Raw genomic sequence first — 22,570 nt, 5'->3', positions numbered from 1 at the left:
AAGGAAAAGCCACTGAATTTGACAGGAGGGTTGCCACTGGTTTTCGGTCCTCACTGTGCATCAGAATCACCTGAGGCACCTTAAAACATACAGATGCCTGGGAGCTACTGCCAAGATCCAGTTGCATTAGCAGCTGGTTTGGGATGTGGTCTGGGCATTGGTATTAATGGTTGCTCAGGTGACCTAAACGTGCAGGGCGAGTTGAGAAACACTGCTCTAAATAAAGTGATTTCAACCGTAGAGCCTAGACTGCAGAGAGTAGAAAAGGAGAGGGTTTTTGTAGTGGAGAGACTAGCAGTCTTAACATCAGACATGGATGTTTAGTCTCAGTCTCCTTCTGCCTTGCTGTGGGATTTAACCTCCTTGTGTCTTATCTATGAAATCAGGATAGAAAGACTTGCTGTGCCCAACTCACAGTTTCCTGGGGAGGTCAAGATGGGATAATAGATGTGAGAGTACTTTGAAAAAAGATTGAAGTGCTGTAAAAATGTAAGATTTATATGGTTGTCAGTTTTTTGCCCCAAAGATCGCGATTATCAATTGTAATGACCTACGTGGAACCAGCATCCCTTTCCACTCTGAGCTCACAAAGAGAGCATCCTTTGATAAGTGCTCACAGCCACTGTCTAGAGGTCTAATGCTGTCTGCAACCCTCACTTTTTCACAGCTAGTCTTACACCAGATCTATGATAGATGAAGTTTCCACAGTTCTGCAAATCCTACCTAAAATTGCTAAATGCACAGCCATCCAACATAAAACTAAAGAGTTGAAGGATACTGCTGTAAAGATTCAAAAGTTTGATGTTACAAGGTCCCCATTTAGTTGTCAGTCCTAATTGTCATAGAGAATGGGGAAGGCAGAGAACAGACTGGGGGACATCTGGGAGTGCAGACAATGCTGCAGGGTCAGAAAAGCCTAATTCCCCTGGAAGATGGGGAAGCATTGTCCAAAATCTAAGCCAAAACCAGCAGAATTCAGTAACCACCTTGGAGTCTACGTCATACCTGGATATGCCTACATACCTAATATATGTCATGCCAAGTCTCCAAGAAATGAAGCAACCTTCTCAGCGCTCCGCACTCTGATTGCCCTTGAGGTAGCACCTGTCCCCAGGTGAGCAGTGGTACCTGTTGATGGTGACTAAGGTCCAATTGGGAGGCTTTCTGTAATCCTAGATGATCACAGAGGAGAAAAATAGCATTACAACATGCTCTCTACTCACTTTTGTTGGACGTTTTCCTTTGGGAAAAATACAAGATCAATACAATTCTTTGTGAAGGACATGGCATACATAATGGTTGAGTTTCTTTTTTCTAATGAGCAGCTTGAACTCAGAGCAAGAGTAAAGCTCCTCCATGGGAATTCAGCCAGGTGTCAGGTAACAGGTGTAAGCATCGGAGAGATGCTGGGGAAGATCAGTTACCTCCCTCTCGCCTCTGAGTCTGCCCTGGCTCCTTCTACTCGGGTTGCTGTTAGGGAGAAGGTGGTAATTACATTCTCTATCTGCCTGCAAGTCTCCACCCAACCTCTTCTACCTGCAAAAAAGGCTTACATCAAAATTGCCCTCCTCCAAACACAAGTACAGACACCCAAAGCTAGACACTCCCTCATCTTACACCACCTCCAACAGGACTTAGAGTCTTTGCATGTCAAACTACCAAGTAAAATAGAATTTTGAAATAAAGATATAAAGGATTCTTCCCAAGTTTACATCGATCATCTCATCCATTGAGAAGCCACTTTCCTCATGTTCAACCATCCTTGTAAAAAGCTGACCATGAGGAGAAAGGGATACAGAAGCCAAGGTGGACACTATATCCTTGACTCTTTTTTAAATGAGAAATATTCACTTTGAGGAAGCATCTTTCATGCCCCAGTGTATAGACCCTAAGCTTCTGGCATGGAAGGCAACGAGGATTGGTGAAAAGAGGAGTAACTATGCAGTCATTAGGTCCTATATTAAAATCCCATTTTTAAAATAGCTGCTGTGAACTTGGCCAAGTAATTTAATCCCCCTTAGTCTCTTTTTCCCTTATCTGCAGCAAGGGATAAAATACTATCATATAGCATTATTGTGAACATGACACAGAACGTGGAGGTCCATAGTATATAACATGATGTAGCTCAGTCCCCCCACTGCCCTACTGAGACTGAGTTTTTCAATATTGGGAAGTCCAGTGACCACTTATTCCTGTGAATTTCCTGTGAACACAATACGAGAAATCTCAGCTAGAGGCATGCGCTTATAATCGGGAGAGGGGGGTCCACAGACAGGGGAGGGGATACTTAGCAGTCCATCCTTCAACAATTCCTACCATTTCCTCTGTGGAAGCTGTACTCATCAATAAATCAGCACGTGGTAGTGCATTTTTTTTTAATTACGTGGAAATTTTGTCGCTTTTTGTTATAATAATATACAAACAAAAGTGTTTTTCCCCCTGCTCTCAAAGATATGTTGTTGACAACTACAGCACAAGGAACAAAAAACTGCCCAAAAACTCAAGATGAAGGCTAAAATGAGATTTTTTTAAAAAAACACCTCCCCTGATGGTACCTGGGAAATGTCACTGTGGCTGCTCTCACCATGGATGATTTCCTTACCCACAGTCAGTGCGATAGACACAATAGACATAAGAATAGCTTAAAGCTTAACTGTAAGATTATTTTTCAAGAAGCAGTAGCTTCTCCAAGTACAATACCTTAGCTTCTAGAAAAAGTAATCACTGCAAACATTTGAAAAGTCGAAATTCTATACAAGGACCCAGGAGATTAACACAATTGAACGTAATAGCTCTTCCCAACGATTTCCTAGGGATTGGACCGCAAAAAGCCTTAAGACGGCTTTCCAAACATATTTTATTTATTCATTGAAGAAAAGGCTATTTGAAGTTCTTGTATTCCTTTCACATAGAGATGCTTCACTGAGCTTTATGAGAAGTCTGTAGGTGCAAAATGAGTAACTCCTCAGCTTCTGGAAAATGTAATCATTGCAAACATCTGAAGTGTTAAAATTTTATGCAAAATGTCTTTTGTAAAAGATACAGATAAATACCTTGAAACAAAAATCATTTCAAACTGGTCTCAGCATTTATGTTTTAGAAATTAATTCAGGGGACTTCCCTGGTGGCACAGTGGTTAAGAATCCGCCTGCCAATGCAGGGGACACGAGTTTGATCCCTGGTCCAGGAAGAGTCCACATGCTGCATGTGCCACATGCAACTAAGCCCATGTGCCACAACTATTGAGCCTGAGCTCTAGAGCCCACGAGCCACAACTGCTGAGCCTGCGAGCCACAACTACTGAAGCCCGTGCGCCTAGAGCCCATGCTCTGCAATAAGAGAAGCCACCGCAACGAGAAACCCGCACACCGCAATGAAGATCCAACGCAGCCAACGATAGATAGATAGATAAATGAATAAATAAATTTTAAAATATATATATTAAAAAGAATAAAATAAAATAAAAATTAATACATACTCAAATGCCTATGAATGCACAGAGCATCTCTGGATGGTAACAGTAGCTGTCTCTAGGGAGATAAGGGTAGGAGGGCGTTTCACTGTTCAGTGCATCCCTCCTGTGCTTTATATTTTGTATTTAATTAAACGTGTTCTCTTCAGTAAGCAAGCCAACTCGCGCATCCCATTCAAGGTGAGTGATCTTTCCCTACAATCAGTACTGGAAACTGACCTTCTCCCTAACCTGCACCTCAGGTATGCTATAGAGCAGAGAAGCTCCTTGCCTTCTTTCCACACTGGGCATCAGCTGTGTTGGGTGCTGTGCTGGCACTAAAGTATACAATGAAAATAAGATGCTGTCTCCTGACTGTCCCCACGGGATGGCTGGGCACCCCCCCCACCCCTGTGCCCAGGCTCCAGCCCTACTCAGTTTTCTCCCAGCCACAGAGCAGGCCACCGCCTTTCAGATGTATCACTGTGGTCTTTTCCTTGTTGCCACGCACCCCCCCACAACCCTTGTGATTAAATGGCTTTTTTAAAGAGGCTAGTATGCATCCTCTTCCTCAGTAGCCCTGAGACACAATGACCAAGGGAGGAGGTTTAAAGCCCACTTCCTCTTGGCCCTGGAATACCAGTGGACACATTAAAGTCAGTAGCTGTGTGACCTTGGCAAGTTGCTTAACTTCTTTGAACCTCAGTTTCTCATTCTTGAAATGGCGGCAGTCATTATACCATCAGAGGGATGGAACGGAGATTGAATGAGATTAGTTATGTAAAATGCCTAGTATAATACCCAACACACAGCAGGTGTGCAATAAAAGTGAGATGACGAAATCATCATCATCTTCAATGGTAGTAGCATTAACTGGTTCTTACTGTCAAAAGATGATGCTTTCAAACTTCCCAGGCCTGCACATATTTCCAGCTGTCTGTCTCTGGACCTGCTTACAAGCAGTATGCAGCAGTAGAAAGGGTGGGCTTTAAAGTCAAAGAGGTTTCACCTTGAGCAAATCCTTAACATCAGTTTCTTCAGCTATAAAGTGAGGAGAATTATACCTTCCTCACCAGATCGGTGCAAAGGTTACAGAAAATGTATAAAAAGCACCTGGCACTTAAGAAGTGCTCTATACATGTTGGCTGTTTTCACCTTACTCTAAGGGGGCTTATTTATTCACTGGCCCCAACACGCCTTTCTCTCTTCTGCCTCTGCATCTTTTTTCAGCCTCGTTGTCCCTGACTGCCTTGCCCCTGTTACCATCTCCATCTCTGGAAACTTCCATGTATCTTTCTAGTTTCAGTTCCATCTGAGAGCTTTCATGAAGCTCTCTTTGACCACAATGGCTTTTCCCACCTCTGAACTCATAAAGTATTTATCTTCTGTGGGGAAATAGGAGGTAGAAATCCAGAGGACCCCAAGATCTTTCCTCTGTGGCCACTGTTAGACCTAGTAGAAATGAAGGAGTCAGGCAACAGTGTACAGAAAGAACTCCATCACATGTGGCTTGGGGACAGTCCACTGGGAAACTGCTCTTTGGGAGTTTCCCAGTGGACTGTCATCTGGAGGGATCACTTGCCCTTCCAAAAGTCAACTCCATGATGCCTTATTCAAGAATGTTTCATAGGGCTTCCCTGGTGCCCTAAGATCCCACATGCCGCGGAGCAACTAGGCCTGTGAGCCACAATTACTGAGCCTGCGCGTCTGGAGCCTGTGCTCTGCAACAAGAGAGGCCGCGATAGTGAGAGGCCCGCGCACTGCGATGAAGAGTAGCCCCCACTTGCCGCAACTAGAGAAAGCCCTCCCACAGAAACGAAGACCCAACACAGCCATAAATAAATAAATAAATAAAATTAAAAAAAAAAAAAGAATGTTTCATAACAGAAAATGGTCAATTTTTTTCATTCATAAATTAAGGCACAAAACAGGCTGGCGGGCCACTGGACACATCAGCTGACGTCCACATGAGCAGTCGCTGTTTCCATCTCTCTGTGGGCCTGACCCCAGCTGCTCCTACACCCATTCAGTTCAAATGCGATTGATTGGTTCCTCTCTACAAACTTTGGACAGTTCTGAACAGCACTGCTGAAGATACGGCATCTCATCAGGAGCCTTCGTGGGCTCTTCTTTGTGGCAGTCAACTCACACTCTTGCTGTTCCCCAAGCCCACCATAATCTTCCCTGCCTCCTGTTTTCCCTCTACTTGGGACACCCTTTCTAAAGTTCTTTACCTAATGAACCCCACTCATGATTTAAAATCCAGCTCAGAGGTTGCCCTCTATGAAGAACCCCACCACCAACCTCTCCAGACACAGTTTATAACCCAGTTACATAGTACTGCCAGAATGCTTACTCCTCTCTCCCCTCACAAGACCATGAGCATTATGAGGTCAAGAATAATTTTATAACCCCTGAGTCTGCATATCAGAGTGTCTGACAACCAACACATTTGATTTAATGAATTGATGAAAAAAAAAACAGAAATAAATGAATGAGTGATGTCATTTCTAACAAAAGACACTATCCCTCCCAGCTTTCCCATCCAAGTGGTGCCTATAAGTTATTCTTGGTAGGTATGGGTTGGTGAGGAACTACACATGGGTTGGTGAGGAACTACACATGGGCTGGTGAGGAACTACACAGGGCAACGGAGCCATGTTTGCAAAATGTGGGTACTTTTTGCAAACAAAAAGTGGGAAAGTACTTGTATCCAAAAATAACAACTCCCCTAGGGCTTCCCTGGTGGCGCAGTGGTTGAGAGTCTGCCTGCCGATGCAGGGGACACGGGTTCGTGCTCCAGTCCGGGAGAGGCCACAACGGTGAGAGGCCCGCGTACCGCAAAAAAGAAAAAAAAAAAACTCCCCTAGAAAATATTAAGTCAAAGGAGTCTTCCATTTCTGTATTTCTTGTATTTGCCCTCCTGAACTACTATAGAGGTCTGGTTTCCAATGAAATCTGAAAAAGTGATATTTTGTAAAAGTACCCTATTTTTTAATTTACTAAGTAGCTATAATCCCAGGCCTGAAAAATACCATATTCAGTAGCTGCCGTTACTCTGTGAAGCAGCATTCCCAAGATGTTTTCCTCTGGTAATTACTGAGCAATCCATTGTCACCCTTAGGCCTGGCATAGGATTCCTGCGCCTGTTTACTTTCTGGCTAATTTGGTTCCTTTACGTCACATGACCTTCAGTGATCCATATGCAATATGGGAATTATCCTAGCAGGACTTTCCTTAGAGGGCTCGCAGAGGTGTGCTGAGCATAAGTAATACATCAATTTTTAAATCCAGGCAGAATGAGTCCATATCATATGTTCCAGGAAAGCCTGTAATGCTGTAAGAGAACCAAAGAGCTTCTCGATCTTTGTCATTTTCCGTAGGAAAATGCCTCACCAAGTACATCCTTTTCTATGCATTCTGAAGCAGGATATTTATGGGGTCAGAGAAAGACACTAACAACTTGCCCAAGCTGTTTAGCTCGTATTTATTAACTGCTTATTACAAGCCAGGAGCTGTACCTAGGACTTTACATGCCTTGTTTAATTTTCCCCAAAATCCTGGGAGGTTTTTATTTCAGTTATGTAGATAAGGAGCTTGAAGCACAGAGATGCTGACAACTTATCCAAGGTCACAGAGTCAGCGTTTGAGGTCCAGTCTGCTGACTTCAGAGCCTGGAGCTGTAACCAGTACTCTGGCCTCCACGGTGTGTCCCTCTACTTCTTGTTCAAGAAGAGTTTTTCCAATATGTGTAATTCCCAGACAGCTCTCATAAGATCTTATTCCCTTTGGCATTTTACACTATATTCATATGAGCTCTTTTAAAAAAAATAGTATTTATTCAAAAAATATGCTTCAAGTATTCATCATGCGTGGACATGTAAGACTTCTCTAAAATTTTTACTTAGTTAAAAAGTTCCATGGGGAAAAGATTGTGTCCTCTTAACCTACATTTTTAGATTTTGATATAAAATATCTTGAGTAGGTGCAAAATTACTAACTCTCTGTTCCAATGGAAAAAGACAGCTGCATTCTGTGCGCTGCTGTCCACAGCCAGACGTGTTTCACAGGGAGCTCATTAGGTCCTCGAACACTTATTAAGCATGTCTCTCCATAGACAGTATGCAGGGAGTATGCAGAAACAGGGCAGAAGAAGACATGGTCCTGGATCTGCAGGCGCTTACAGCCCAGGAGCTCACTGCTTTGAAGAATTCATAGCCCACAGACAGACCAGAACATCAGGTCCACCAAAGCCCATAAAACCAGAAGTTCAAGAGAGAAAGAAATCATAGCCAGCTTGGAAAATATCAACTTGCTTTATTGGAAAAGGCTCCTGAAGGCCGATTTCTCAACTCCAGCTTCTTTCTTTCCTTAGTGCTTACTGTCCTGGGAGGACCAGGCCAAGGGTAAAGCTAGGGGGAAGACGTCACAAGTTACTTGCAAAGGACAGAGCTAAAGAAACATGTAGATTGCCTTCTGAGCATCCAACAGCATGACCGAAAATGAATTAACTTTTATTTCCAATGTATATTAAAACAGATAACATGTGAATATGCTAAAACAAATTGAAACAGCAACACAAAGTGTTAGGCAGTGAGCTTTCCTTCCACCCTCGGAGGCAGCATCTCTTACTTGGTTCCTAAGTTCCTCCAAAAGAGAGTTCTGGGCATTTATAATGGACAGAGGTTTGTGATGCCCCAGCTCCTGGTCTAAGCTAAGCTAAGCTTCAGGGCAAAGTTGAGTGGCCCATCCTGAAGGCCTGGCCACAGGGATGAGTCAGAAAAGTGGGCAATGGAGAGTTTAATCAGAGGGAACTGCTCCGTCCTGGTTACCTCTGGGGCATGCTGGTTGTCTACGTGCAGGGTGCTGGGAGTCAGACACTGGGAGGAAAGGGAGGGGAAGCCGGGCCCTCCACACTCACAGCTCACCTTACAACTCTGCTAGGCACCACCCATCTTTTAGAGAGAAGCGTAGCATGCACTGGGCATAGGAAGCAGATACGGGAGAGATTACGGAAGATTCCAAGGAGGTTTTAAGCGCTCACAAGGCCCAGCCGCTATTTAGGGCTTCCTTGCTGGGGTGCTGGGGCAGGTGCTGATCCGTGGGGCCCGGGGCTGTGCTCTGTGGTGAGGAGAGAAGCTTTTAAATCTCTACTCCTAAAACCACTCTCCCTGCATCTCATAAGCACCCAGCTGCTGCGATCCTCCAGGACAGCAACTCCAGTTATTTATCTCTATATTCCACGATTAACTTATAAAGTAATGAATTGTCCATTGAACTAAGTTTGGGCCTCTGTCTGGCCAGAGACACCTCCTCGCCCGCACCCTCAGCTGGGAAAGCCATTGACGTGGGCTGCAGCCTTCCAGCCTCAATTCCCCTCCCTCTGCCACCTCCCCTTCATCCCTCCCTCTTCCGCCCCTCCCCCGGTTATTTGGGAGATTAGAGTTCATTAATTAAATCCTGTGCTTAGATCGAACTGTAACGTTATTCCAATCACATTTATCTTGCAGGCTGCAGAGGAGACGGCAGCCTCGCTGGAAACGCGCTGGGGAGCCTGAGCCGGCGGTCGGAGACGCACGGCGCGCAGCTACATCGCCACGCCGCCGCGCAGACCCTCCATCTTCCTGTTCAGCCTCCTGGCCCGCTTGCCCCTGCCTTGGGGGCCTGGCTTCTCTCTGGGGCTCCTGCCCGCCCCTACGCCCTGGCCCTCCGCGGCTCCCCTGCTCGGTTCCCTCCCCACCCCACCCCCGGCACATACGCTGACACGCGCGCGCGAACACTCACACACACACACTCACACACACTGACACGCCAGCGAGCTGCTGGCCGCTCAATGGACCGCTTTCCCCGCTTTTCCTGATCCCAACACAGCCCGGGATGAGAAATTGCAAAATGGCCCGGGTCGCCAGTGTGCTGGGGCTGGTTATGCTCAGCGTCGCCCTGCTGATTTTATCGCTCATCAGCTACGTGTCCCTGAAAAAGGAGAACATCTTCACCACTCCCAAGTATGCCAACCCGGGGGCGCCCCGAATGTACATGTTCCACGCGGGATTCCGGTGAGTGCGGGCCTCTGAGTGCCCTCAGGTATCTGGTTTATGGGGGCGGGAGGTCAGAGGGGGGTGTTTTGCCTTCTCCGAGACACTTTGGGCAAGAAAACTGCGTGGTCCTTCCATTCGTCTCTCTGATTCTTACACCACCACCCCTCCCGTGCTTTTTTTTAACCCAGAGCCCCTAAAAGCCGTTGTCCTAATCAATGTGATTGCATTCTCGTATTCTTCTTCGGCATCCCTTCCCCCATTTCAAAAATGGGGGGAGGGTTTAAGGAGAATGATGGTGGAGGGAGAGGCCTTGTGTGTATTTGGGAAGGGGCATGGAGAGATGGACATGCGTTAGGTGAGTGCCTACCCCGCGCCCCTGTCCGCAGACTCCACGGCCGGGCTCCGGGCGGTCCGGGGCGATTTAATGGCGCAGGCGCCAGACTCCTCTTGCGCTCTCCTCCTTTCCTCTCCCCAACCCTTCACCCCATCAGATGATGCGCGGGTCTGTTCTCCGGGAGCCCCTGGGGTATTCGACCTCCATCCTTCCCTCCCTCCCCCGCACACCGCGCCATCGCCCCCCCCCCCCCCCGCCTTTCCGGGATTTCTGCAATTCCCCCGCCCTCTGCGGGAAGCGAGCCTCCTAAGGGCCGCCTACGCTCATCCCAGCTCCAAGTCACCAACGGGCGCAAGGCAGGACTGAGAAGGCTCCGGGCGAAGCTTGGCGCAGCTCGTCGAGAGCCTCTGCCCCAGTGTGCCCCCATAGGAACTCCCCCAGCAGAGCCTCTGAGGGGCGGGTAGGAAATACAGACTGCACCCTGTGGTCCAGGCCAGGCCAGAACGCGAAACCTAGAGAAACCCCACCTGGGCAGAGGAGTGGCGTTGGCCAGCGGCCTCCAGGGGGGTCCCCAGTCAGGGGACAGGGAGTGAAACCAGACCTAGGCTCGGGAAGGAAGAGGTTAAGGAAGGAGCCACCCCCAGCCTTCCCCTAGGTCTCCGGTTCATCTGTCCGTTCTACAAAAATCAATCCGGCCGGACCGCGGGGGCGGCGCGGGTAGGGCTAGCAGTGGTGCGGCCGCTGTCCGCGGTGCTGACTGCCTGGTCCTCTCCGCGCATCCGTTTCTAGCAGAGCGCCGGGCTCCCGCCCCTGCTCTCCGTAAGACGGCCATTTTATGGTCTTTCCCGCACCCGCAGGGATGGACAATGGAGACGGATTTCCCTCGTTTTCTTTCTTCCTCCCGGGTGTGTGTGGGGAGCAGAAGGTGGACCAGATGAGAAGGGGCTCTGGGGCGGGATGTAGCCAGTACGTGTTCCAGCCGCCCCCCATCCCCGCCCCGCTCCCAACCGGCTGGACTTTAATGGCTACCTTGGCTTCCCCTAGCTGAGGCCAGCACGTTTGTTTGTGTACTCATACTCCTCTCCAGGTCACAGTTTGCGCTGAAGCTTCTAGATCCGTCATTTGTGCCCTTTCCGCATTCTCTGACTCATGAACTCCAAGCCAGACCTAAGTGGACATTTAATCGGACAGCGTTTTTACATCAAAGGTAGGATAGGGGGAAAAGATCCAAAAGGTGTTCTGAATTCTGGAGCTCAAAAACAAAACAAAACGAAATAATACAAAACAACAAAAATCTACACACACACCCCCAACCCGAGGTGTATTTGCATTGTCTTCTTGGCCTGACTGAACAAAGGCTGATTAGCAATCTTTTTTAATTTAAACATGTGGTGCCCTCTCATAAAAAGAAAACTTCAAAAAGACCAATTTGAATGGAAGGGAAAAAAGATATTTCCAGTATCCTCCCTAACTTGAGCTTAATTGAGCACCATGATGTATAGTTAACATTATGGCTAATACTGCCAAAGTCATTTATTTTAAAAAAAAAAAGTTAAGTACAAAAATACCACGCAATGCATTTTCATTCCCTGACTAGAAATAAAATTTTTTAAATAAAGTAAAAAAGTATTGTCCCACTGAAACACAGAAGACACTACACTTCATCCCTAACAAATTACTAGTGAAAATCTCTGCCCAAATATATGCAGGTATTTTATGGTTTTGGTTTTTTACGTGTTTCTTCTCATTAAATTTTTATAGCTTTTAACATATTGTAAAAGCTACCCAACATTGTTCCTAATTGTCTTGTAGCGGCTTCATTTATACATGAAGGAGTTTTTGTGTTATGTGTGTGGGGTTTTGTTTTGTTTTGTTTTTTTGGAGGTGGGGGAAGAAGGATGAGATTTATACAAAAGTATTTATTCTCCTCAGTGATATCTGGTCAACTCTTAGCAATTCCAGATAAGTCATTTCTCCTTCCTCTTTGGTGGGATTATTATGCTGCTAAATGGAATGTGAGCCATCTAGTGTATTCATTAGGGGTATGAATACTTATTTTACAAATACTTATTTTACCACTCTATTTAGGGTGTTGTGTTTTGGTCATAGAATTTCTAGTTATTGCACTCTTTTATTTTAATCTAATGATGGAATTAAAACAAATTCAGTAGCTATCCATGGTGTCATGAAAATATTTACTTGAAAGGTTGACACACAGTCACATGATTATGGTTAAAAATTTTTAAACATTAACTAGAAGTTAGTCCATGACAACAATTGATTAATTCTAAAACTCTGAAGTTCTTTTTTAACTTTTGTGGTTTTAATCCAATATTAATTTTATAGTCAGCCCAGAAATTTTTCATGGGTCGAATACAGTATACCTTTTCCCCAAACATATTTCTGACTCAATAAAAATATTCTTCCCACACTAGGCCATGTGACCCAAATAACCAGTTAGAACAATATTGCCTTCTCAAAACTTCCCTCCTTTTAATCCATTTAGGTAAGCTTTAATTAACTTTCCCAGTATCACTTTAAACTTACTTTACCTTTGTAACAGTTTGTAACGAACACTGTTAGTAACTTTGGAAGTTCTGGCTTAAAGCTTTCAGTTTATGTTTCTCTGTATTTTGTCAAATGAAGTAATTTTTAAAAAATAGGATTCCAGGTAAAATGATGATATGCAAAGCATTTAGTTTCATTCCTGCTATTTTTTTTAGGCAAAAGACCCAGGAGGTTCAATGTGGTTTCTTAGAACTGAAGAACCTACTAGAAGAGTAACATATGACCGGTGTCTCTTAAATATTTTAAATAGCAGAGACTTTAAGAGGATACGCTTAATTACACTTAATGCTCAACATGAAAGCAACCAGAAATTAGTACTAAGTATCACCCTTGCCTTGTTTATCCTCTGAATTCTTAGAATATGCACACATTTTCAGGATTTAAAATAGCTTCTTTTTCTAAGAATTAGGTTTCTCTAACTTAAACGGGTTTCTATATAATCAAGTAGAAAAATGTTCCGTTTTCATTATTTAAAGGACATTAATGAGATTATCATCTCATTTCTATTAAATATTCAACTACACCCGCTGCTATTACCATTTTCATATCTTAATAATAGTTAGTACCATACTGACTCATATCTGTTTGGCTCTTATTTGGACACCAGTGATGTTTGATATTCGTTGAATGCTGCAGTCCAATAGCAAACAAGTAGTCCCTAGTTACAAACTCTTAGCCACCAATGTTTGTGCATTAATGTGAGCTCTTTGGGGCCTGTGTAAATTGTCTCCCTGTATTTTCTGACACAGTTTAGCCTATGCCTCCCCCTTGATCAAATACACTTTTCAGGTAGAGCAGAAAACCAAAGAATTGGCAGCTAAAAACCATAAATTACAACATTTACAAGCTTCAAAGGACTATACCCAGAATTTGAGAGACCAGCACATGTTTGTAAATTCTGAAGCAGTTCTTCCTTCAATTATGAATGTATAATCTTTCTTGGGTTCAGTGCCTATGGTTCTTGTCTAAATGAAATAGCATAAGACATAAGATGGAAAATCAGTTCTTTTGAATGGGATATATTTAATGAATTTCTTTTTATTTTAGGCAAGAAATTCTTCAGCATGTCGATGTAATAAAAAATTTTTCTTTGACCAAGAATAGTGTTCGGATTGGACAACTGATGCACTATGATTATTCCAGCCATAAATATGTTTTCTCTATTAGCAATAACTTCCGATCGCTGCTTCCAGATGTGTCACCCATTGTGAATAAGCATTATAATATTTGTGCTGTGGTTGGAAATAGTGGGATCCTGACAGGGAGCCGGTGTGGACAACAAATAGATAAGTCAGATTTTGTTTTCCGTTGCAATTTTGCCCCTACGGAGGCTTTCCAAAGAGATGTTGGAAGGAAAACCAACCTTACCACCTTCAACCCCAGCATCCTGGAAAAATATTACAACAATCTTTTGACCATTCAGGACCGTAACAACTTTTTTCTCAGTTTAAAAAAGCTCGATGGGGCCATTCTTTGGATCCCTGCATTTTTCTTCCACACTTCAGCAACTGTTACCAGGACACTAGTTGACTTTTTTGTTGAACACAGAGGTCAGTTAAAGGTCCAACTGGCTTGGCCTGGAAATATAATGCAACATGTCAACAGGTGTGTATATTTTATTGCCTTTAACTCATACCCTACCAGATGGCAAATCAATATTGTAATCTCTTGGGGGTGGTAGCGAACTGATTAGTTAGTTGTTGCGGTTAGCTTAGTACCTTAGAATGAACGCTTATGTTTTGTAATGAATGAATGGATCATTCTAGGTAAGAAGTTCAGTCTCCTACCCCAGCTGGTAACCAAGTGTCAAATGGAGGGACTGGTGCTTCATCAGCTTCTCCTCTCCATTCCCTGTCCCCTTCCTTGGTGGTAAGCCTAACAAGCAGTCATGGAAATCACCACAAATCAATAATTTTCTTTGAATGGATAGCCATGTCCCAATAATGCCAATGACTAAAGTGGACAAATCAATTGGTTTTTTTTAAAGATGGAATCGACTTTAAATGTTCCTTTTTATTTGATAGTAGGGTGTTTGTCAGATGTCCAAGATTAGAAAACCACCTAGACAAATCAAAATTGTATAATCTGCTTTTATAATTCGAGATTTGAGTGCCAAAACATGTGAAAAGTATTTTATCAGCTCATCGTTATCCCTTGTAATTTGAAAGACAGATTAACCAGGATGCAATATTTTCGTCTAGTCCAATGAGTCTTAACTCTGGCTGTACCTTAGAATCACTTGGAGAGATTTAAAAAATACTCTTGCCTGGGCTCTAATTCAAGAGATTCTAATATAATTTGTCTGGTGGGGGAGGAGAGAGGCTCAGGCACTTGGTATGTCTTAATAACTCCCCGGCTGATTCTAATAAGCAGCCAGAATTGGGAGCAGGCATTTGTAAAATGCAGGGCATTTTATAAAGGAAGACTAATTGCAGAATTTTTTTCTTTAAATAATCTGAGGAAATTGCCTCAACTCTAATTTCCCCTATGCGAATAGCCCCAGTGTCCTAACATACTGTCCAGATGTTACTGCAAGTTAGAGTGGGTTCTAGGAGGTCTGGTAAACAAGGACTGTAATATTTTTATCCCATGGTAGATGGGTACATAGTAGTGTATCCTGTAGTCCTCTAAAGTCTTCCAGATTTAAGATCTGTGTAGTTGACCTCTCATATAAGGAGGAATTATCGTGTAATCAGCTGGTATGTATCTAACAGGTAGGGTGATGCCACAATTTACAGTCCTCACTGGAACCTTTTCTTTGAAAGAAAAAGGGCACTATTAAGAATTACAACAAAGACAATAGGCAAAAACTGGGACTGTTCCAGTTTCGCAGGATGTATGGTTACCTTCTTTAGAGGTGATATAACCCAACTCCTAAGTTTAAAGATACATTAACTGAGGTACAAAGAACGAGTTATTTACCCAACATCACTGCCCAAAATGGGCAGAACCAGAATTAGAAGCCAGGCCTCCTGCCAACCTGCCCTGTGGTCTTTTGACCATCGTTTTGCTCCCCTCTTGCTCTATTTAAGTACAGCTGTACCAAAAGAAACATCAGAAGCCATTCTAACTCCTTAGGTAAGAATATTAAAACAAAGACTGAACTTCTGAATTTCACCTGGAAGGGAAATGGCCACATGAAGCCTTCAGGTAGTGAAGAAGGAACTGCATGTGATAGAACCTTCAGGGAGCGGCCTGTGTGGCCCACCTGGCCCCCAGCCTTTCAACAGCTCGGGCTTGAACATGCTGGTTCAATGAAAACTTGGAGGAAGTACAGTCCATGAAAACCTGATTCATGAACAGTTTGATTATGCCTGCACAGCCAGTCATAAAGGCACACGTGTGTGCGTGCGCGCACACACACACACACACACACACACCCTCACTCCACGGCAGTCTCAGATATTTGGCAGTTTAGGTAGGAAGGCTTCAAATTACTATCTAAACGTGGAAGGAACAACCATAATTTAGCATTTTTTAAAATTCGGAAAGTGTGTAAATACTTTTCTTAGGTTCTGGCACGCCAAAGAAGGGCTTGGGAGCATTTGGTTAAGACAAAGGAACAGGGAATGTGATTTTTTTACGAGCGGGTAGAAAAAAAATAAGGCCCTACAATCTTTCCAAACCCAAGAAGACAGATTTAATCTCTAGGTTTGGATAAGGAAGTAACAGAGGAGGTCCCCTTTGACTAAACAACCTCCTCCCTAGCCCAAGGGCCCTTTATGTGTGAGAAGCACAGTCATTCTCACTGGTGGGCTTTTATGGCATCACCACTGAGTCAGAGACACCACTCTTTAGGACAACCCAGAGCAGAGATGGCTTCAAACATGTGTGACTTCTATAGTAACACACGAGCCCATGCTTAGAAAGGCCGATGCTTGGTTTAATACTCTGCTGTTGCCCTCTTGAAATTCTCAATAATTTTTAAAGTAAGGGCCCACATTTTCATTTTGCACGGGGTCTCACAAATTATGTAGCCGGTCCTGCCCTGAGGTGTTCTGTGGTCTAAAAGACAGATTCAAAGCAAGTACTGGTTAAGTTACCTGGACAAATTCACTTCCCAAACCAGTCACAGTGACCCGTCTGACCAAAACCTTCAACACTGGCCTCTGAATCCACCTGTACTTATTGTTCCACAGGTACTGGAAAAACAAACATTTGTCACCCAAACGGCTGAGCACAGGTATTCTTATGTACACCCTTGCGTCAGCAATATGTGAAGAGATCCACTTGTATGGATTTTGGCCTTTTGGATTTGACCCCAACACAAGGGAAGATCTTCCATACCATTACTATGACAAAAAAGGAACCAAATTTACTACCAAGTGGCAGGAGTCCCACCAGCTGCCTGCTGAGTTTCAGCTGTTGTACCGAATGCACGGGGAAGGGCTCACCAAGCTGACTCTGTCACGCTGTGCCTAAGGACTGCGAACAGGAAGTGCCAAATGGCTGATTTAAAGTGCCCCAACTCACACTGAATAGACGACAGAATAGAACCCTAGAGAATGTCTTATAAGGATGGTCTGCCACTTAAAAGGAAAGATGTCTTCTCTCCCCCTTTTGCACTGCTCTTTTAAGGGTCTTAGCAGGACAGATGCTTGGAAGCCACCTGACTTAAACTTGATTGATAAAGGGAATGTTGCATTTGGAACTATGCTGCTAACGAAATGGTCTGAAGTATTTTCATGTTTGTATTTTAATAATAAACTGCCTCCCATTTTTTATGAGGATTAGGGCTGTAGTTTCTGCAGCTTTGCTCAGATACAGCCCTCGTAATCAGAGGCCTCTGGCCAACTTGAGCAGGATTTCAGTTTTGCCTGGGTGGGATCAGACTCTTTAAAATGATAACATAAAAGACTGGCTTGCGTATATTGTCTCTCTCTCTCTCTCTCTCTCTCTCTCTCTCCCCCCCCCCCAACCACTCCCCTGACCCCCCCCCCACCGTGGAGTTTAATATTTTTGCTAGGAATCCTATTGAAATAGCTTTGCTTGTATGTCTTGCATCTGTAATTGATATGTTCAAGGCTCTGGGTAACTTTGATATTTCATGACAAACTGAGCAAATCATGCTGGGGATCCCCTTATGATTACTTTTATAAGAAACGCCTCTTATGACGTTCTCACTAGTCCGTGAAGTCATTCTGCAGCAGCGTGGTTCCTCTCTGGCGAGAGGTGTATAACAGTGCATCTTTCACTACCACGAAGAAAGCCTAGGTCGTGGGCAGCATCTCATCTCTTGGCGTGAGGGCTGTTATGGCAGATCATTTTGTTGCCACGTCTGCAGGGCACTGCAGCCTGGGTTTAGTGCCTCCCACAGTCCCAACCCCAGCACTGGGCTGGGAATTCTCTCAGAATATAGAGGCAAGGAGTCAGCTTAAGAACCTGGAAGGAGAATACTTAGAAGTTGCTATGGATCCCATATCCCCTAAAGTGTTGTAACTATGATTAGGGCCTCTGAGAACCAGCAGGGTTAAAGCAGAGTAGATGCTCTGAGGCTGGCCAGGTCCCCATGTGAATAGCACTGAGGTGAGGTCATCTTGAGTATCACTGTGTCCGTCAGCACTGCTCCAAACTTCAAGACAATCGTAGACACCACATGCTCCCTGTTGCCACGGAAATTGGATCTTTACACCTACAAATTAAGCCTTTCGAAAGGAAAAGCCACTGTGTGGTGGCAAGATCGCTACTAAATAAACCCTTGGAATTGGAGATGTATAGGCCTGCTGCAGAGGAATTCGCTCGCTGTTCTCTTTTCCATTATTTCAGCCTTAGGAGTAGAAATCCCATCACTCCTGTCTCTGGCTTTTCACTGAGCAGCACTTTGTTCTTCCAGTTCAGCCCAAAGCCTGGCCAAGTTGATGTTAAATTTTAATAAGAGTTTCTTTCTTCTTTCCAAATACCAGTCAAGCACATTTATAATACATTGAGGTGGGGTAGCTTGTTCTTTTCCAGAAATCTTCATCTAGACTGCTTGTCATGTTACAAATACCATTTCAAATAATTACTATAGCTCAGTAATCAGCTCACTGCCCCTCCTTGAGAAGGTATCATCACGCCTAAAATCAAACCAAATTCAGTAAGGAAAGACTCAGTCCTTATGCTCATGTTCTGCCTGGTCCTAAAGGGGGGCTGTTTTATTCTAATTTTTTTCCAGAAAGCTAATCAGAGCAGGTTACATAGATCCAGTACTAACCAGTGAAAGAAAAATCATACAGGTGCAAACGTGTTACCAATTGTGACACATCTCACAATGTTGTGTGAATGGCAATCATCCAAACAGACAGGAAAAAACAGGAATAGATGTTTTAAAATGGAAAACACTAAAACAGATCGATGCTTGAAATAATTAGAAGGGGAGATATTTAAAACATTTTAAAGTTCAATGGTATGATTTGATGGGCACCGAAACCACATGCTTATTCCCTATCACTTTAAAGAGGAAAGTACTACAGTTCTCATGCTGTTCTCTGTTAGGGTCACTGAGAGACGGATAACTGACAGGAGTGTTTAGCTGGCTCTTCCTAAGCACTTAGTTCATTTGGTTACAGCTAAGTGATATTAATGCCAATTATATGAGCCAACTTCTGCCTCTGGAGTTTTAATGCCAATGTGCCCATTAGATTTCACTAAATATAAATATGTAAACACTTTGAACCAGGAAAGTTAAAAGAGCAAAAGACCAAAATCCCTAAAACCAGTTAATTGTCTGTTAGTGGACCATTTAAATTAGATATCAGAATGGCAAGTTTGGGGATTTTTTTTTTTTTTAAGTTCACGGAGATTTTGTAAATCTCACTTCACTCTTGGCTCCATTTTAACCTAGAGTGAGAGGACTTTGCCATCTCCCAACATCATTTCATCCATCACTTTCAAAAAACTTAAAATGTTGAAGAAACAGACCTGTCTCCCAGAACTAGAAGAACTTAAGAGATCAGGCTCAACCCCTGTTTCCAGGTAGGACTTCCTGGAGCTGATCCAAAAAGACCATACTTCCCTTTTCTTGAAAACACTCTGAAGAAAATCCCAAGTCCTCCCATAGTGGTTAACCACAATTCTCATAATTATAAATTCTTTATATGCAGCCTATATCCTCCTTTTGCAAAAATTAGATTCAATATGTGAGTAAAGCATTCATCCCAGTTTTCGGCATGTAGTCAGCACTCAATAATATATGGCAGCTTTTACTGTTATTTTTATTGTTAGTTATGCCCTTGGCCTACAGTTCCAGCATAGAGAAAAACAGCCTCTAGCTGATCATACAAAAACTCTTCTTGTTTTTAAAGACCGTTTCAAAGATTAAACCTATATAACCACTGTCACGACCAAAACAGTTGGTGGGTCCCATGAGTCCAGGTTAGAAAGGCAGTGGTGTAAGTAGGCAGAACTCCCGGGGCTGTGTGGTCAAGAGCAGGGAGTTGGGCAGACGGGCCTTTTGGGTCCTCCCTCCTGATTCAGCTACAGGTACAAACCCCTGGCATTTGCATTGCCCTTGCTTTATTGGTTCTAGGTTAAGTGCATCCTTTTGTCAGAATCTTTGCTCTTTTCAGATACGGCAGAGCCCACCCCCAGCTATTGGAATAAATATCACCATAAAGCCCCCAAGTCTGTCTACACATGACACCAATACAAATGACCAATTCACTTGCAGAGGAAAAAAACCCACAAACATTTAGCCACCTGTTTAATGCTAGTCCCTCAGTTTTCATCAGTTGTTCTGAGTGTCATGTGCAGACAAGCAGATCCAGGTGAGGCAGAGTTAAGGTGTGGTATTATGAATCCCTCCCAAACCCAGAAAACATTCCCCATATTTGACAATTAAACATCTGTGCTTCCTCCGCCTTTGCTCCTGTGTCTTAACTGTCCTTGATCATTGTACAAGTTCCGTGCGTTTAGTAGTGCGTATGCCTAGCAGTGCTGACTGTGACCACTGTGCTGTCTGTGTGTAACTTTGATGTCAGGCACTGACCATGGGGTTACCAGCCAGGATGTGCAAAAGAAGAGGCTCCCCCAGCCTCCTTGTGCCCAGGCCTCCAGTTATCCATGAATGTGAGTGCCAGGAGTAACCTAACTTGGTGGGGAAGCTGAGGAATGGAAGAGCATTTCTTCTGACTTAGGGCAAATTACTAATTATTAGACACTCACAGACAGTAAAGAGGTGTTGACTTGAGGGCAAAGGTAGCAGGGACAGAATTCTAGAGCCCTAGGACACTGGAAATGGAAGAGCCTTTGAGTAGCTCTAGTCCTAATTCTTGACTTTCCAAATGAGACATGAAGAAACAGAAAGGCTAAGTGATTTTCCCAAGATTGCACAGGAAATCAGTGGAGGGATTCTGCCTCCTCATCTAGTACTTCTTGGCTTATCAGCATCAAATAAAAATGGGCTCAAAGGGAAAGTGATTATGGTCTTGGGTTCACAAGGCACAGAAAATAAGCTATAAAAGCTGTAAAAGAGGAAAAAAGATTCTCCCCCCACCAAAAAGAAAATTATTTCTCAATGAAAAATGGAAAAGGAGATGCTTGCCTAGGTATACAACAGTCCACTGGTAATAAGCTACATTCTCCCCTAAAACGAGGAAACCTACTTGGTAAATCATGATTCTGATAAATCTGGTAAATCCCAGTTCAGTTACTGACAGTTCCCAGTTGACAGATGGACTCTTATCTAATAATCTATTCGTCTTAATAAAATCGTGTTTTAGTAACATGTATACGTAATTTAAAAGTTGAATACTGAAGATGGTTATGTACTTCTCGATATGTATGATTTTCATTTGAGGCCACTTGAGGTAAAATACATTTTGTCGATGCCTCCCATATTATAAGTAATTTCAACAGCAGACTCCACGTTATTGCATTTAGTTCAATATGCTAAGAAGATGTGCAAATAATAATGAATAATTTGAGCTGGGTCTTCATGTGCAAAATGAGAGACTTAGCAATTTTCTGTATAATTCTGGATCCTTAAGTCCTTTTCCCCTCAGTTGTCTGAATGTGCCAGGCAAAAGTTTCTGTTTAGCCTCTACTTCTCCCTGAATGTGTAGAACTATGCTTTTGCTTACAAAGAAAATTGGGGTTATGTGTATGTGGCTGAAAAGCCCAGATGCAGGATCATAGGTGCTGGGGACTTAGAGCCCCTGGGCCACTTGATGGACCTGTCTGGGCTCTGTGGCCCAATTAATCGAGGCCACAGGTGAGTTGATACCAAGGACCAAAATGACTAAGTATGCCTCTCTCACGCTTTGAGTGCTTTGCCACATAGATATAACATTTGAAATGGGAAACATTTTAGAATGTCATCATTGTATTATGCAGTATTTCTTAAAATTTCTTTTCATTGTGATGACTTATTATTGAAGATATATGTGTTTGAACAGATGTTTTTATCCTCAGTGAAGCTCACTCTCTTGTTGTTAATTACAATGGACTCACAGTCTGGCAAGCAAAGCTGAATGACAGGAGAAGCTGATACAATCCCTGCTCCCCACCCCAGACCTCTGACTCAGAATGTCCTGGAATAAGCCCAGCTTACAAAGATTCCCGGGTGATTCTGTTGTGGCCACAATTTGAGAAACAAAAATATAGAGCAAAGTCATGTATGCCATGTTGACCAAAGTAGTTGAATGCTTATCACGCTTCAAGCAGTTAATATCAGATCTGTTCCCTGGAGTTATCATGGCAACACAGACACAGTCTTAGTGACTTAACCATTCAACTATTTTGGCTAAACTGACCAGTCACTAATTCGTAAGTGAACAGTTACTGGTTAATTTAGTCAGAATGGATGCAAGCCTGAAAACAGTCAGAGCGGGGAACATAGCTTTAACATACTTTACCTCAAGGCCAGCTCTTTATGTTTCACTCTTTATATTTCAAACTAAGAGACAGATCTCAGGTCACTCATATTTATAAATAGATAGACTGAGAAACAGGGAACTTAAACAATTCATTCAGATTCTATTTAGATGTCATTCCCAGAGCCTAAAATATTCCTCAAGTGGTCTGATCTCTCAACCCCCAGGTAATGCCCCAAATGCACACATCTTCGGGTTAAAATGAAACCAGTCAAAAAAGAAAAAAAAAAATCAAGAAGCTAAAGTTCTAAGACCAAGTGAGTATAAGAGAGGTGGCCGGTTGGCACTGGCTGCCTTGTGCCAGGCTCTGTTGAATGAGGCGTCTCCA

The 22,570-nt window shown here is 43.5% G+C and overlaps 1 protein-coding gene and 1 long non-coding RNA gene across 3 annotated transcripts in view; one reads left to right on the top strand and one right to left on the bottom strand.

Moving 5' to 3' along the window:
• The window catches only part of LOC137203256 (uncharacterized), a 15,802-nt gene extending 5,767 nt beyond the window's left edge, over positions 1 to 10,035 (bottom strand). Inside the window, exons 1-3 of one of the 2 annotated variants that reach the window (XR_010933010.1) lie at positions 9,857 to 10,035; positions 8,380 to 8,572; positions 7,763 to 7,863 (exon numbers count right to left, since the gene is read on the bottom strand). This is a non-coding gene — a long non-coding RNA (uncharacterized lncRNA). Of the gene's footprint in view, positions 1 to 1,023; positions 1,173 to 7,762; positions 7,864 to 8,379; positions 8,573 to 9,856 lie in introns of those variants that run through there. The other variant, XR_010933011.1, reaches the window with a different exon arrangement.
• Positions 8,831 to 22,570, top strand: ST8SIA3 (ST8 alpha-N-acetyl-neuraminide alpha-2,8-sialyltransferase 3). The gene is made up of 4 exons (XM_067698971.1): positions 8,831 to 9,507; positions 10,911 to 11,030; positions 13,439 to 13,996; positions 16,531 to 22,570. Exons 1-4 carry the CDS (start codon positions 9,329 to 9,331, stop codon positions 16,811 to 16,813), a joined length of 1,140 nt encoding a protein of 379 aa, XP_067555072.1. The 5' UTR covers positions 8,831 to 9,328; the 3' UTR covers positions 16,814 to 22,570.

The sequence above is a fragment of the Pseudorca crassidens genome, chromosome 12 (assembly GCF_039906515.1).
Source record: "Pseudorca crassidens isolate mPseCra1 chromosome 12, mPseCra1.hap1, whole genome shotgun sequence".
Classification (NCBI taxonomy): domain Eukaryota; kingdom Metazoa; phylum Chordata; class Mammalia; order Artiodactyla; family Delphinidae; genus Pseudorca; species Pseudorca crassidens.
This window is presented reverse-complemented; position numbering and strand designations above follow the sequence as displayed.